Raw genomic sequence first — 18121 nt, 5'->3', positions numbered from 1 at the left:
CTGAATAAACTTTGCAATATATCTAATTTGTGTGGCCTCAGTCTTGTGGTTTAGGAATCAATATAAATCAATGTTTTCTAACTACAGATACAACACTAGGTTATTTTTATACAATTATACAATTTTTTAAATACTTTTTCTTTATACCAGTCCATTCTTGTCCTTCTGATGACGATCTGCTAAGACCAATTAATTGACCACAGTCCGGTAATTGGTATGTGGTTTCAATGTACAAATTAAATCAGATTCTTGCGAACATTCAGTAAGCAGAGCTGTCATCTCCTGTTCATTCGCTGTGTCTTGCAGCATTAAAAATGGGAGGCTCTTTCACCCAGGCCTGTGTTTTAACTAAATCTGTGAGCTGTGGTTTTCTTCAGTGCCAGATGAAAACAGTATCTAAAAACATCTGACAAGTCATAGAATGTATCTTCTATTGCATAAACTTTGAACGCTTTTTGACTTTTATTTCTTTCAAGAAAACTGAATCACTGACTTCTATTTCTGAGGAATGGAGTGGATGGCTCAGTTATCTTTTATTATTCTTTAAAATGTATGTGTCGGCACTCAGACACGTGTGGGAGGGCCGGGTCACACGCCAGAGAATGTGAACACTCCTAAAGCTTTCATTTACTGTTACCATTTGCAGCTGTAATTTAAGAAACTGCAAATTCCAGCCAAGGACCAACATCTTTTCCTTCCGACATTCTTCTTCTGCGTAATATTTTACACAAAGTAACAGCTGGGTGGGATTGAAATGGAACAAAAAGTCATCTGACACACCCAAGGTCACAAAAAGGAGTCAGTTGTTTAAAGCACATTCAGTGTCTTACATTGTGCCTCCATATAAGCACAATGTGTTTTTTTAGGACAAAGACATCAAGATAACAATAAAGACTATCAAAATGACTAAACAGTAATGCTGCATTTCCTGCTTTGCTTCTGAAGATGAAAATTTTGCATTATTTGCATATTTGTGTAATATTACTCTTAACAAACTGTCGAAAGAAGAAAACCTGTTTCACAACTTATGGTATAAAAAGACGACACAAGTAAAATCCACCCATCCATCCATTCATTTCCTAACCACTTTTCCAGATCAAGGTCTCCAGGGCCAGTTTTCACAGAAACCAATTTACCCACTTGTATGTTTCTGGACTGTGAGAGGAAACTGGAACACCTGGAGGAAACGCAGGGAGGAAAATGGGGGAATCACACAAGTGAACCACTGTACCCCCATGCTGCCCTACATTGGGGCGGAGCGGTGGCACTGTGGCTAAGGCTCTGCGCCTGTGGCTGGAAGTTTGCCAGTTCAAATCCCACAGCTGACAGAGGAATCCTACTCTGTTGGGCCCCTGAGCAAGGCCCTTAACACCAACTGCTCCAATGGCACTGTACAATGGCTGACCCTGTGCTCTGACCCCAAGCTTCTCTCCCTGTCTGTGTGTTTCATGGAGAGCAAGCTGGCATATGCAAAAATACAATTTCTAATACAAGAAATTGTATATAGCTAATAAAGTGATCATAAAAGTAAAATGTAACTTAAAAACAAGGAGAATTACTGTACATAGAAGGTACATTGTTTTTTCTGAGAGTAGAGCTACAAGATATTCAACATACAGAATTTCCTCCTCTCTGGCCATTTTCTGTAGGCTACAATTTCACCTTTTTATTATTTTTAGAAAATGTGAACCAGGCTCCACAGCCAGTGTTGCGTGACACTATGATTTGAAGCACAGCTGAAGGACCCTGTATTCTTACCGTCATTCGTTGGGTTCTAAGAGTAATGGCCACAGTCAAGCCCTGACACCGAGTGCGTTTTTTTAACTGGGGGGCGTGCACCACACTGTAGTCCAGTTCTGCCTCCGGGGTGAACTGGTCTCACTGGCAGGAGATATTTATAACAACGGATAACTGTGCTCTCCAGAACAATCATGCTGAACATAATGCACAGCAGATCCATCCACGATGCACATGTAAATCACTATTCTGCACTGCAGGAAGGCCTTTCTGATCCCATTCTTATTAATTACATTAATAAATACAGGATGGAGTTCTAAAGCAAGCCCTTCAGAAGACTGGCTCTGTCTGCGGTTTCTGCAGTGACACACCCTTGTAGGGGACTGTTTCCTAGTAGTGGATTGCTTTTCTTATGCTGCTATCAGTACTGTGCAAACAGCATTGAATATTCAAAGATCTGGCAAAACACCATGTCAATTCTCACTTTTGATATATAATTTAATCACATCTACTGCTGCTGTAGTTTGTATGTTCAGGGCAATGAAGTAAATATATTAACTTAATATGGGATCAGAGATTAACATAGCCTACTAGAATACAGTCAGAGCAGCACTAGTAATATAAAACAGGATGTTAATCCCAAGGCACTGCAAGCACTGAGTGACTCTATTGAGCAATTTTGCATGTTGCAATTTAGAGGCCTTCAGGGAAATGAAAATGCATTAAAACCTTCTTCCGCACTACAGAGACAGGCAGCAGCCGAATTCTCGAAATTCCCTGTTGTCAACAACAGTTTCCTAAGAAGATAAAGTTAAACAAACCAAACAAAATACACAAAAGTGTATGCCAAAAAATTATACTGGAGGTGTGCCACAAGACGTACATCACATTCTTACTGTTCTAATTGATAAAAAAAGACTTCCGTTTTAATTTATTATTCTATTTATATGAAAACATAATGCTGTTTTTGAACAGATTTTGTTTTTGGATATAATATTTCAGAACAACATAACCAAACAGAACATATAAATAACACAATACTAATAACGATGCATGGCTGCTTTCATACTTCAAACTAATAGGTGATTTAAGCTAGAAACAAAACCTTTCTTATTGAATGTCCCTCAAGCTTAACTGCAGCTGTGGTGGGAATTGATTAAATGTTTAGTCTGCCCTTGATCCGTTGGATTTAGAATGGAATATTTGTGGCAAAAGACAAAAAAGAAGCAAAGAACATTTTTAGGCAACCAATAAACCAACAGAGATTGAGCCAGCAAGCAATTTCCTTCATTGGTCAAGGATCCTAAAAAGGATTTTTTAGGATTTTTTTAATAGGATTTGGATCCCAAATGCCTATAAACGTAAGCCTAGGCAAAATGAAGACCAACAGGCAGACATATGTAAAACACCTGAACTACAGATAACTGAGAAAACAAATGCAATGACATAACAATAAATGAAAACATTTTTAAAACCCTGTGATTAGACAGTGCAACAGTGCAATGTTGGTTAGTCACAGCTTTCCGTGCAAAAGTGCAAGATAATATGCAGAAGTCACCATACATGTGAAAAAGTGAAGAGAGAATGAAGTATATAAGAGAGCCCTGCTGGAGACGCACTCTGCTCAGGCTGCTGTATTCATCTGCGAAGGAAATTCTTGCTCTTTACTCTTGTAACAGATCCCACCGCTGCCAGGTGCTTCTGTGAAGACCCCCTTCTACTGACTTGAAATGCAATTGCTGAAAGTGCTTTTTTTTTAGGGTGGTGCGGTGGCTCTGCGGCTAAGGATCTGTGGCTGTGGCTGGAAGGCTGCCAGTTCAAATCCTGTGGCTGGCAGAATAATCCTACTCCATTGGGCCCCTGAGCAAGGCCCTTAACCCCAGCTGCTCCAGGGGTGCTATACAATGGCTGACCCTGCGCTCTGCCCCCAAGCTTCTCTCTCCCTGTCTGTGTCTCATGGAGAGCAAGCTGGGGTATGTGAAAAAAAAAATTCCTAATACAAGAAATTGTATGTAGCCAAAAAAGAGATCTTATCTTATATAAACTCCCACCAAAGGATTTTACGTAAAGTCAAGTTTGCGTACTGTAAGTCAAGTCTTTTGTAACCTGGGGAGAGGACATATCTCATTTTCTGCTGTATAGTGCCAATTGTTTTAAGAGATGAAAAAAATGAATTAAGTAATTAATTAAAGGGGAACTGCAATGGTATTTTCATATTTAGGGTTTAAAAAGAATCAGCATCGATGAGGGCATTTCAAACTGCAATAAAAGTTAAATGTACACAGTAACAGGACTGAATGTCCTTATCTAATAATTTGAATGTTTTTTAGCTATAGATACACCCAGTTTGAAATGAGCCTAGCACCTGCCTCACAGCGTGCTTCCAAAGGAGAAGTCGAAGCTTATGAAAAGTGTTTCACACAGGTATAAATTTCAACTCTCAGCTGCGGCGCTGAGGGTCAGAAACTCCCCCACTCTTCTTACAGGAAATGAGAAGCGTAGCATGAGGGAAAGAAAACACCATGCCTGACAACGGTGGATGCTGCAATAAACAAACAACCTCCGAGACACATTTTTAAACAGTCAGTTTATTTTTATTTCTTCTTTTGCTTACTAGAACTTCAAAGTGAGCAAACCTGATTTCAGTATATTGCGCGTAAACTGATCTCCCCCAGGACTCCCAAGGTCCTGTTCAACTGCTCTTCCTTCGTCTGCTATGAAAGCAAATTACCCTCCTGATCAGCTGTCAAGTCTTCAGACAGAAATAATTTATTCCACACTGCCTTTTACTTCCATATTTTATAAACTTCTTTACATTCAAAAGTTCTAAAGTGTTTCCAAGCAGTCTGGAAATAATCCCTTGCTACAATCACAGGTAACACTATTTAGTACTTGGGGAATTCATACTGTCCATGAAGAGAATTGTCAATGTTGGAGAAACTTCTTTGTTAAAAATGATGATAAGAAGAAAATTGGGACAATAAGAAAAACTATGATAATTCAGAACAAACTGCTGAGCTGCGGCAATGTTTATGCGTTTTGCAAAAAAGGGGACCACCTCCATTCAAACAGAACATTTAATTGAAAACTACCACTTGAGTCTTTCTTTTACAAACGTTCCTTCAGTGCACAGTCGCAAAGGAAGAACATGTGTTATTTCATGGACTGATAATGTAAAATCTATTGTTTCAGTTGTTGCAATTTAAGTATCCAGAGGGGATTTCGTTTTAAAACCAATGTGAAAACAGCTGTTTAACATTTCAGAGGGCTGCTATTTTTGGACAAGCATATTCTCCAAAATATCCATCATAGGTAATCATTAAATTACCACTGGCAAAATGCCTTCATAGAGAATCATTTCACACGTTTCATAATGCTTGCATTACATTTTTCATTGCAATTTGCCATAGTTAGCGGCCTCTCATGTCTTAATGACATGAGTGATATAATTTGTTTTTCAAACCAGGAGTGCACATGAGAAATATGACAACTATTCACGAACGTCAACAAGTTGTGACCATAGTGACGCAAAATGAAAACACAACAGTCTATGTTGTGCTCATTAGGCACCTAGATAATATTAAAATTTTAAATAATGCAGAGTTAGGCTGTGGTTTATTGTGTTGTCTCTTCAGATTACAAAATAATAAATGGGATTTCATACAAATACCTCAGTGAGATATTGTCATATACCACTGGAGTAATGACAAATCACCTGGTTGCTACTGGCATGATTGAAGGAGAACTCTCTCTGAATGAAGTTGCCTGAGATGGAAGAGAAAGAGATACTGTATTCTTCTGCAATAATCACCAGACGAGTTCAGAGACATTGGGAAACCGGCTCTGTGAGTAATAGGTCAAGTCCAGGAAGGCGAAGGATCACCACTCTGATCCAAGACCGATCCAAGACGCTGATTACAAGACAGTTACAGCCATCCTGTCCATTCTGGGTAACTGATTTCCCCTATATACAGTAAGTGGAACGACAGCAGTGCACTGTACATACTGTATAACAGTGATCTGCATGCACGTAGTTGTATCTCTGTCTTTTGTAGGCCAGAGAACATCTGAGGTTGGTACAAGGAGTGAAGAGGTGATTTTTTTCACAGATAAATACCATTTTGCTCTTGGAAGTGACTGTTATGCCAACTGTGGATTTGTTCAAAAAACGACCAGTGGGGCACTGAAAGATGATGACAACCTTACTATCCAGCTATACATCTACAAAATCCTTGAAACAACAGATAGTCCTTTACCTGCAAGCCAATCCAGAAGTATACATTTCCAAGCAGGGCAATGCAAGACGAGCCAGTGCAAGGATTACAGTGGCACAACTGCACAACTTCAAGAATTTGACCAATATCAGGGTCTCACCATGGCTAGCTTTTTCTCCTGATCTGAGTCCAAGGGAAAGATGTTGATTGTTTCAACAGGCAAGCTGTACAGGAAATGTTCTACAGGAGTATGTTCAGAGCCAGATCAGCAGTATGTTAATGGTCAGAGAGGTCATACCCAATACGAACCTTGTAATATTTGTATTTTGACAGAATGTCATGTTTCACGCCAAAACTCATCATAATTCTTTGATCTGGATCTTGTTAAGCTTTTCTGTAATTTTGTTTGATATCCATGTTTAAAATACTGGATTAAATCCAACAACACTGTGTTGTGTTTCTGATTTAGTACAGGAATGTCGAAAGTAAAAAAATATTACTATTTTAATATTACTTTTAATATTAAAAGTTAAAAAGTAAAATCAGAACGGATTTCAAGTACACTTGAAATATATGTTCGTGTAAGCCTGCAACAATCAAAAATATCAATAAAAATGAAAAACGAAAAACACTAAAATTGTTAAGAAAATAGTTTTTTGCCACACTACTAGGGGTCTTATAGTACCCCTTTCATCTGAGTGCCCAAAGGCTAACTTTTTATTTTCATTGAATGTAAACATCAACAGACCATTAATAATATATTCAATTCACATTATTTTTTCAACTGGAAAAATCAGTAGGCAACTCCAATAAACAAATATTTTATAGGAAATAAAAAATGGTCTTTACTTTTTTCTGAAACCTACAGTAAATTGAAACTCAAATCAAACTGCATTATAAGGTTAAACACTTCACACAGCTTTTGGGTTAGGCTTGTTGGCACACATACATAATAAGAATCATTCCTCTTCTGCACATAGAGTGGTTCACTTTCCAATAGCATAACACTATTTATGCTCATGGAATTACATGCTTTTCTAAAGCCACAATATCACATGCTTACATTCTCCCCGGTGGTTAAAGAACAGAGGATACTGAAAGGAACAAACAAGAATGCTGTTTAATTTTTGCATTGCAATTGTCTCACTGTGCTTGGCTATACTGTTGGAAAGTTCTTCAGTTCAAGGACTGGCTATCTCTTTTACAGCCACCAATCAACCATTTCTTTTTCATTTCAGTGTATTGTAATGTTCTTTTTCTCTGAGCCCACACTAGATAGTGTATCCTGCTATCCTTGTTGAAAAGTGCTGTAATTCTGGAATTAATAGTGTTAAAAATATAGTAATGTAATATATGCAGTTTATTGTAAGGTCTACATTTGAAGGTCTAATGGTTTTCCACAAATAAAAACATTATACGACTTCTAAATCTCAAATACTGCTCATGACCAAGTGGAATCATCAACCATGACCAACATCCACACTTCTTGAAACCCACTGAAAGGTTCAAAGCCTTCTACTGTATAACATTACTTTATTTCATAAACTATTACACATAAATTCAAATGTACTTCACAAGTTATTTTCAGTATGCTACACTGTGACATCTGTGATATCAAAGCTCTTTTAAATGATTACTAGCCAACATGCTTCCCATTAAAACATTAGTCAGGATGAATTCTAATCTAAAATGGAATATTTGTGAAATGTGCCATTTCACACACCAGCAAGGTAACTCAACAAATATCAAATGTGCACTGAGGAAGGGAAGACATGGACAGTCTATTAGTTTTGTCAGAAGTGTCTTATTTCAGTGGTTAGTATGTGGATACATCTGAAGGCTCTTAGCTAAGGGATAACAAAATATGTACATGCCCGTCCTCACCATTTGCACGACATAAGTTCCTGAACTAACACGAACAATTCCAATGAGCAAAAGAATATGACAGAAATTGAATACACTAGTATAAAGATTTTTATATTAAAAGGGTACTATTAAAATGCACATGAAGTGCGCACTGTACTGTGATGTAGCTTTACAGTTACAGAGAGCAGTAACCTTCAGGAAGCCGTGACGTACAGTAGGTGACTATGCACGAGGAGGCGTCGACGAGGCGCGGGCCATCGGTGAATCCCACAGCGAGGATGGCGAAGTGCACTCCTTTCCCCTGCTCTTCCCCGTTTGCTCGTTTTGACGGGGGCAAAAGGATTTCCGGGCGAAAACGCATGCCTGCAACCGCAGGGAAGGGCTGCGGGCGACGGTATCGAAGCTGAGCGAAGAAAGAAACAGGAAGTGTGCGCAGCTGGAACCGAGCTTGGGGATGATTATGCCAAAACGCGGGCGAGGAGGAAGTGTGCATACACACTCAAGACTATGAGACCTCTCAGATATATTACATTTTACTAGTGCTTGACTACAATTCCTCAGTAATAAGTGGGAATGAATCTCGACACTGTGATCCAGAAAACGTCACGTCCTAATTGCTAACAAGGCCCACGCCTGGAACGAATTAGCGAGGAATTCTAAGAACGAGAAACTCCTTCTCTTCCGTATTTATCGGTTCTCAATGTGCAGCTCAGGATGACTGGAACGAAGTTTCAAATCTCAGCAGATTTATTATAATTTTGATCGTGTTTGTGCGCAACCCGCTGGCAAAGGTTTTGCAAGGAAATGTTGTTTTTTTTAGGTGGCTTGTAGCTCAACCCCCCCCCCAATGCAGGTTAAGGAAAAGCTTTAAGTATTATACTTTTCTATAAAAAGGACGTAGGCAGCAGCTTGCATTCTGGTCAGTACAAATTAAACTGCAGAAAACATCTGCTCTGCATCATTGAACAAAATAACGTATTTTTCTGCATGGTAATGAAAAGGCTCAGAACCACTTCTCATCTGCTTTTTTAAAATGAATTGAAAGATGTAAACAACAGTCAAGAGACCACAGAACTGTCACAGACGGAGCTTCAGTGCAGAGCCATATCTGTGAGATCAATGATGCTCTTAAAAAATGAAACACTACCTTAAACATAATCCGCTAAAAGCCACATACTGTATATGTACCATTTTCATAAACGACAGCATACGTTACCATGATGGAATATTGGATTAACCTCTATAATTACCCCCACTTTCAAACCACTGCAAGACAAATAACATCAAACAATGGAGTCCAAGTCCTGTAATTTTTCTATTCTGTATACCCTAAAATTATCACTTGTCAGTTCCCAGAGCTGGGCTCTCCAACACCCACTGAATACAACTTTCCTGCTAGTTAACAACAAGCCTGGGAGTTTGTGTGATGATTCTACAGTGTTACATTAATGATAGTAAGAGCCAGGAGATTAAATTGTGGGCCCAAATTAGAAAACCACCTTTGTAATGGAAAGAAAAAAAGATTTTGCAGTAAAAATCATGGTCTTAATTACACTAGTCTGTTATCCCATTTTTTCTTAAAGGCATCTGTAATGATATAAGAAATCTACAATTCTTTTTGTCCATTTTCCACCAAATACAAAATATACAGAAATATTCAGTACACACTTTGAACGCAGGTCTATTTGTTCATCAGTTAACAACCATCAATGTTTTGTGGTTTCCTTTTAATGGCATTGTTTTAAAGAAGCTTGCCGTGTACTATCGAACTCACTCATTATATGTTATAATACATATTGCAGACTTCTTTCATTACCGTTGTTATAATTAGTAGATGCATTTTTAGTATTACTGCTTTTTTGTTTATGTCTTTTAGTTAAAAAAATTGGAAACTTGATTTTTAACAGGATAAAAAGTTGCTGTACCATTCACAGTATACAGTAAAAGTAAGGGACTCTCACTCAAATTACTGGAGTAACAACCAGTGATCACTGGCTCACAGATCCAGGGGTGAGCAGGTAGTGAACTTCGAATTGTACAGGATGTCGTATTTGTTCTCTTTGCACCCAGTTCAGTGTTTCATTGCTCCTGCAATGAGTTGTGTCTTTATGTGAAATGACCCTTTCATTTCACCTACTGTCTCTTGTTATTCAGAACATACATCCTGATAAGCTTCTTCAAGTCACCTGTAATTTCTAGATCACTTTGTATTCATTGTCCAGATTTCCCATCCATATGTTAATACTGGCAGCTCAAACACTTTCCTTTTAAATCATAAATCCATTTTACCCTAAAGAATTAGACTTAATCTTCCAAAGCACTCCAACCCATTTTTCCTTTTCTTCTTATTGAGGGCATCTGGTATTCTGCTCATGATAGTAATGCACACAATTTCAGGCCATTCCAAGCTTGCCACAATTTACGATAATTTCCTTCAAAATGCATATTTGTTAACCATCACTTTGGTTTTCTGTAAATTCAGTTTCTCCTTCGATATTAACCTCTCCGCAATGTTTGGATGGAACATGGTAGCTCTTTGGGGTGTGGTTCAAGGTTAATTACATAATCAGTAAATCATAGATAATTTACCTTAATTACATTAATCTTCACATAAAAAAGTACACAGATCACAGATGCCTGGTGGATGAAATCATTTATTTAAATAAAATACTGAGCAAAAGACGAAACTATCACTTATAACTGCAAAGACTGTACAGGGGTATTATCAGAAAAATGACAACATCTTTTTTTGTAGCAGGTGCGCTAACTTATTTATCGAACAGTCATGGCTTAGGTAAATTCATTACACTGACAAGCATTTGTCACTAACAGGGTTGATCTGGGGTTATGCCAGTAGCGTGTGTGACCACCACTGGAATCGGTACAAGCTGTACATCTACACCACATGCTTTACACAGCTTGCAGGTGCTGTCTTTTGGGACTCGGCCCTTTCCTCTTGCAGAGCCTGGGCAAGCATGTGCCTGTTCATTGGTCGCTGAGCCCTAGATGACACACATTATCCCAGCTCATTCCCACAGATGTTCAACGGAGCACAAGTCTGACAACTGGAGCAAAGCTACGATATCCACAGCATCACTGTCAGGTTCTCATCTAACAAGACAGGTGCTGCTACACAAGTAGAGGTCTGTATTGACTAAACACACCTGCCCTGAGTACATGCGCTTTCCCATAGATTTTAGTAAGGTGTTGTGACTTGTGATTTCCAGGTTGTGATCTATTATTGACAGCTTGTGCTCGGCTGGAATGTCTTGTCAGGTTATAAATTGTTGGCTGTGAGCACCCCAGACAACATAATGATTCCTTTCTGTGTCTTTCCTTCTTGTAGTTTTACCAGGCTTGATATCCAGCAGGTTAAATCACCTCCTGACCTCTGTGGCCAATCAACTCGCCCACTAATGAGGTGAATTAGTGCAGCAGTCAGTCAGGTGCATCACAGCCAGTAATGAATGATGACGTGTAATCAAGTTGACACAGATAACATTTAAGCCATGTCCATAATCCCCATACTGTATTCTTCTAAAACACGCATGTAGAAATAAAGTGATCAGTTTCTCTTGATGCTCAACAGAAAATGAGCAGTTGTAAAGACTGAAGCAAGACCTCATTAAACATTTAACAGTGAAGAAGAAAGAATGGCCACGGTTTGGGAGAGGTAGACAGGCACCTAAAAGAAATGTGTCAAGAATTTTAAACGCAGTCCCAAAACGTTGCTTCTGATACACATGTGGAATAAATCACAGTTGTACTTGTTAAAACCTTGACAGGAACGTACAGTCACCACCCTTGCAGTCTGTAACCTCCACTACTCCAGGCTAGATGATTAAAACTGAAATATGGGTGTAGCTGTTACCAGGAAGAAATACCAGATACCAGATTGTGCTGATACAAGCAAAGAAAATAAAATTTTACAGACATGGCGGTGTTTTATAATAGGCATTTTGTTAAAATCACATTTTAACAAAATGTCATTTCTGCTAAATATTAAATTATTATCAAGACTGTGATCACTGTGCCTGTTTTTGCTTAGTAAGCTCTTTGCATTTCAGCAGCAATTTAAGAAACTGAGAAACATATCAGGACTTTACCGCCACTACAGGAAATAACAGATGAAATGTCACCAAATATATTAACATGATAGTTCAGTATTCACATATTCAAGAATATTCCACTCTCTTTTCATGCGCTGTCAGATGACAAATTGATTAGTTGTTCCCTTTTACTTGCTGAATATCTGTTTTGACTGTCTAAGACGGACTTTTTTCAACATTAACACGAGCCTGGAGACAAAGACAAATCACCCTGAAATTAAAGAAACACCACGATAAGGCAAAGATTAAATGGATTTGATTATTTTAAACATTTTGATCCTATCAAACCTATTTACACTTATTGTGATTACTGGTTGGCTTCTTGTATGAATAATCAATGCTCCCTGTAACTATTACAGTCAAAATAGTCAGGTTTAAATTGAATGCTCTTTCCATTATTACCATCAAGACTCAAGAAACTAAGGAAAATTCAAAGTTGAATGCAGAAGTATTTTATATAACTTAGGTCTTGGCCTATTGTGATTAAATTAAGAATTGTAGAGGAGTTGGAATGTACAGGCATCTTACGGAGAGTTTTTAAATAACCCTGGTTATTTTCACAATTTCATATCACCCCAGAGGTGTAACGCAGGATTTTGGTTTTGGAATCTTTGGGAGATTCTAGGATCAGATCAATAGCACAGGGAAATGCATTGAGGTTATAGGAGACCATGGTCACATCTCTGTTGAAGCCACTAATACCATGATGGTGTCACGGAAGCCGGGGGCTAGCCGTGGGGAGAGACCGGCAGAACAGGAAGACCCTATGCGTAGCGGCAGGAACGGAGCAAACACGGGGGTTCGGTCGGGGCTCAAGGTATCGGGCGGAGTCGGAACGAGACAGGAGCCCTCAGGCAGCGGACGTGGGGCGACCTGGTGAGGCGAGCCTCTCGACAACCGATCCCAATTCCGAGCCAGGAGGATAGGGAGACCCGGAGATATAAAGCACAGGTAAACTAGGAACAGCGCCCTCTAGATGTAGAGGGCATGACAGATAGGCCTGGAGGCAGGTAGGACACTCAGCTAGACTGGCTGAATGGGTAGGATCTAGGCCAGGGGTGTCCAACCCAGGTACTGGTGGGCCAGTGAGTCTATGGGTTTTCATCCCAACTCAGCTCTTAACAAGCAAAACCTGCTAGTTTCTGGCTTAACTGGAGCGCTTTCCACATCTTCTCTCAGCTCTTCGGGTGCTGTTCCTTTAAAGCAACCTCAAAAACCCCTACAGGATCAGGACTGGACACCCCTGAGCTAGGCCCTCAGGGGCCAGTGGAACCCTTGTCTGAAGCACTGGTGCTTGAGGATTACAGTTGATTACAGTTTATCAGCTTCTCATGTTCTCTAAAAGATCAAACCAGTTTTCAAAAGAGCGTTCCACACAATAACATTTGCAGCTGCATGACTACTTGTAGATCTGAATGAACATTTTTTGCACTTGAAAATTCCTGTTTTCATTTTGAACACTTACAGTCCAATGGGGTCACCAAATTAGAAATAAAGCTTTTTTTTCTAGACAGTGTCAATTTGAAATGAAATTCATCTGGGAAAAAAGATCAATAAAAGCATCATTTATTAAGAAAAGGACTGCAGAGGATATTATTTCAGATTGGTTAAAAATGATTTCTAGAGAGAGAAAACTGAATTATCTTAACCCCATAAAGACTAAAGGCCATGTATTATTGGTAAAACAATCAAACAGATAAAAACTGTTAATTCAATTACTTATTTTCATAAGATATTTGTGTCTTTATAATAATAAACTATTCTATATAGTGCCTTTAAAAGTATCTTCTCAAAGCTCTTTACAGGAAACATATATCAAACAGTTAAATAAGTAATGATAGGAGAAAACTAACAAAATCAGCACAAAGAACCACAAGGGATTAGAAATGCACTAGAAGCAGACACAGATACCAATTAAATAAAAGCCTTTCTGAAGAAGGAGGTTCTGAGTCTGCATTTGAATGCGCTCAAGGTAGGTGACTCTCTGATATCCTTGTTATCTCTATTTTAGGTAGGCCTGATTTCAGTATAAAACTTCTTCAGGATCTATATTTTTTCACACATATTATTATGAAACGTCTGAAAATAACACCGCCATTCGGATGTGGCAAGGCCACAGACAAAAAAGTATCTGCTGTGTGTTTGATACTTCATACGTCTCTGATACTGTGGCACTGTGGCAAAGTCTGTGCCCGCGAGGGGCAATGGGGCACTGTAACGACGCATAGTTCTGGACCCTATGCAGACGGTATAATCCGGAAGTAAGCGGAAAAGGACGATGGGGAGGAGAGGACGAGGATCAGGAGGGGTTGACGACAGTGAACTGGTGCTCGGGGGGTGTAGCCAGGGCGAACTAGTCCAGAGGGGTGAAGTCCAAAAGTCCAAACGGGGTGATCCAGCTGAGACGTGACAAAACAGTTCAAAACCGGAACGGGATCCGGTACACGGACTGGGAATATAAACGGGACGACGAGGCCAGGCGCTCCAAGCCCCGGGCTCAGCTGGGTCAGGATGCCAATAGGAGGCCTATGCCCTCAAGCTGGGGGCATAGGGCGACTTGGTGGTATGCAGGCATCCGGGCGTCCAACTTCCAATGCAGAGCCGGGAGTAGCGAGAGTGCCCGTCTTAAATAAGGAGGGGCAGGATTGGGGGAAGGTGCACGTAATTAGCAAAATAAGAACGAGCCGGAGCGCCCTTAAGAGGAGGGATTACGATCGTGACAGGCACACTACTACTGGAGATGGCATGCAGCTGGGCACAGAGTGCCAGGAGGAGCTGGGGTCTTCACGTCAATCGCCAGACATGTCAGTGGACTGGTCCTGGAAGGACGAGTGGGAGGTTTGTTGTAGAAAGCAGAAACGTGTGAGAACGCTGCCCCCCTGTTTTGTGCTTCCCTTTTGTCTGTGTCTCTGTGCTGTCTGTTGGGCATGTGTCTGGCAACAGGTGGTATCCAGCCCCTATATGGTCAGTCCTGTGCTGTGAACCTGACTTCTAATGGAGCTGCACTTCAGTTGTCTGAGTGTCACCCCGACCCTGCAGGTACAAACCATAGCAACGCTGTTTCTCTTCTCAAAAAAAAACACAGGCACTTTAGAATAAGAAGAATAGTTCCTTAGATTTATATAGCACTTTCCCGGACACTCCACTCCAAGCGCTTTAAAGGTCATGGGGATCCCCTCCACCACCACCAGTGTGCACTCCACCTGGATGATGCAATGGCAGCCAGAGTGCGCCAGTACACTCCCCACACACCAGCTCTCAGTGGGGAGGAGAACAGAGTGATGAAGCCAGTTCATAGATTAAGGTTATTAGGAGGCCATGACTGGTAAAGGCCAGGGGGAAATTTGTCCGGGGTTAATACCCCTACACTATTCAAAAAACACCCTGGGATTTTTAATGGCCACGGGGAGTCAGGACCTCGGTTTTACATCTCATCTGAAGGACGGCACCCTTTTTACACTATAGTGTCCCCATCACTATACTGGGGCATTAGGACCCACACAGACTGCAGGGTGAGCGCCCCCTACTGGCCCCACTAACACCTCTTCCAGCAGCAGCCTTAGCTTTCCCAGGAGTCTCCCATCCAGGTGCTGACCAGGCTCACACCTGTGAGCTCCACCTGGCTGCTAGCTGTGAGTTGCAGGGTGATAGGGCTTCTGGCCACACCACCTTTCTACTGTAATAGCATCTCAGTCTTTGCTGAAATAATAAAGCGACATTCACAGAATGTTACTGTATTAACATATGTACAGCATACTACTCTCTACTGTTTTACTGCCAAGCGCGTTGAGGTGATATATCGTGACAGCTGCGTTATAAAATAAAGATATTAAAAATTCCTTATTGGCCAAATATGTGTGGTACAATGTGGTGTACAATCATATATAATCATTACTATTAAAGACAAAGCAAATACGTCTGTTCTTTAAAGTAAACAAAACTGTAGAATTGTTTTCTAAACAAACCATTCCGTTTATTTTTTACAGGGCTGGAGTAAAATAAACGTTAATGAACGCTGCCTTTGTGGAATCAGGCAAGGGAGAGGATGCTACGAAACACTGTAAGACTGTAACAATGTCTGCTCCATAGCGCAGTTTAATTGCTCTTCCAATTCCTCTGCTACTGCTAATCCAGGACTATGATTCTCCTATCAACATTTTTCAACACTAAAATAAATGTACACACAAAACCTAGCGTATTCAAAAATGCTATTACAGCTGCTGTTAAAGCAAAATAGCCCTTTTTAAAACGCCTTACGAAATACATTTCCTTACGAAGTACAGTCATACTGTTTATTAGCTTCGTGCTTGATGTAAAGTTGTAAACTTCGGGTATTTTTTTCTTAGGATAGATGCCATTCACCATATAGTATTACTGTATGTCACACGAAACACTAGTTCTAGCAAGAAAGTTTGCGAGATTTGTTCTAATAGATTTGTTTTAATCTATTACTGTAATCGTTTCCACTGCAAACCTGTCTTCACTGTTGCTCTCGGGATATCCCCTTTAAAGCAACCTATTTGAATTTCAAATCGATGGAAATAATAAATGTTCCGAGTCATGAGATGACAGCATGGACAATAGGAAAATGTGTATGAAAATGCAACAGGTACTGTGTATACACAGGGACTGCAAATGAACACGATCGATTGAAATCCCACCTTCTGTGGAATATGATTATTGCACTGCAGTAAGCCTTCTTACTTCTTACCTGCCGACATGCCAAAAATGTCAAAATATATTGTCACGAATCCATCAAAGCGAGATCATAACTACTAAGACATGGTGTATTGGAAAAGGAAGGGTTAAACTCAACAACAACACCTTCGACTGTTATCAGTCAATGAATTACTGTCAACATTAATGAAAGATGAAGACTTTGTGACCACATCATTCAAAAAGCAGCTTTCGTAACGCAAGCACCAGTGTACCGTCATCTCTCACACAGCGCAGTACATACAGTACAAGGTCAATATCAAACCGCGGTTATCTCAACTTATTGGACCCCAAAGCCAGCAGAAATTCAAAGTTCTTACTAGTTAATTTCGGGCTCCCTTTTCGCTCGCTTTGAGGAGGAAGGTCTGCAAATTGCACCCGGTTCCCAGACATTTCCCACACCTTTCACGGACAAGCTTGCGCCGGGATCTTATATGTTAGGTTGTGCTTTGAAAGTGTCCGAAACTAAAGCAATGAATCAGTCTCGTTTAGGAAACGCCTTCTTCTGCGCGACTAGACATCTGCTTGTAGAATCTCCCTTTTCTCTCTCTCTCTGCCTTCAATTTTTCTGTCAGAGTTGCAGTTTCATTTCATGCCAAGACTGCAGTAGACGCACAGTCCCTGTCCTCCGGAAACAGCGTTTTTCACCTGATGGTATGGCAATACGCGGAGCGAACGGGAATGAAGGCATTTCAGTACTTGGGGAAGAGGGTGGCATTGTCGGAACAGGGATGTTTGAGTGTAGTGGGAAAAAAAAACTTCAATCTTCACATGACTGCGGGCATTACGTCACTACAGAAAAGGCACTGAAATATGATTGTGGGTAAAAGAAACTACATTTGGTATCAGTTTATTCCTATCTGTAACCGCCGTCTATAAAAAGGCACACGTTTAACGGAGAAAGCTTGTCAAATGTCATTTCCGTCCTGTAAACCCAGACTATTGAATTACTGAATTAGTCTTTTAGTGGGCTGTGCGTCAACAAATAAAGGAGCATAAAGCACTCTGTAGCTTTATTTTAGAATGTTATTTACAGTATGTATTTCAAGACATTAAAAAAGTGATCCAGCAATTACTGGAAGTTAAATGTGTGAGAGCTGACGACTGGGTGTCGGATGTTTCTCTCTTAAATTTTTATAAACTTGCTGTCATTCTGCAGTTCCGTTCTGTGCACTAAGCAGAATCTCAGTGAAAAGAACAGAGCTCTTGCTGGGATGGATTTCAGCTCCTTAGATTTCCGTTACAGGTATCTTATCTTTTTCTCACCGGGTGTGGCAACAGTAATATTAATAGTCATTTGACTGTATCCACTTAAGCAACTTAACTTTTTAAGGCCCTCTTATTATTGTAACATAAATATACTTATCACAGGTGGTTAATGTTAAACACATCACCTTAAAGTGATATTAACAGCATACAGTATTTACTGCATACTCTATATTGCATTTTCAGCAATATGAATTTCAGTGCTTTCATCTG

At 40.0% G+C, this 18121-nt stretch overlaps 1 protein-coding gene across 1 annotated transcript in view; it reads right to left on the bottom strand.

The window, feature by feature from the left end:
• LOC148831729 (sickle tail protein homolog) overlaps positions 1–17069 on the bottom strand; it is a 279568-nt gene extending 262499 nt beyond the window's left edge. The window contains exon 1 of the mRNA XM_088918250.1: positions 16963–17069. Coding sequence (XP_088774376.1) covers positions 16963–17035 — 73 coding nt within the window. The 5' untranslated portion in view covers positions 17036–17069. The remainder of the gene's footprint in view (positions 1–16962) is intronic.
• Positions 17070–18121: the final 1052 nt, after the last annotated feature.

This window comes from Atractosteus spatula, chromosome 6 (genome assembly GCF_055471065.1).
Source record: "Atractosteus spatula isolate fAtrSpa1 chromosome 6, fAtrSpa1.hap1, whole genome shotgun sequence".
Taxonomy (NCBI): domain Eukaryota; kingdom Metazoa; phylum Chordata; class Actinopteri; order Semionotiformes; family Lepisosteidae; genus Atractosteus; species Atractosteus spatula.
Note: the sequence above shows the minus strand (reverse complement) of the source record. Positions and strands in the feature narration are given on the sequence as shown.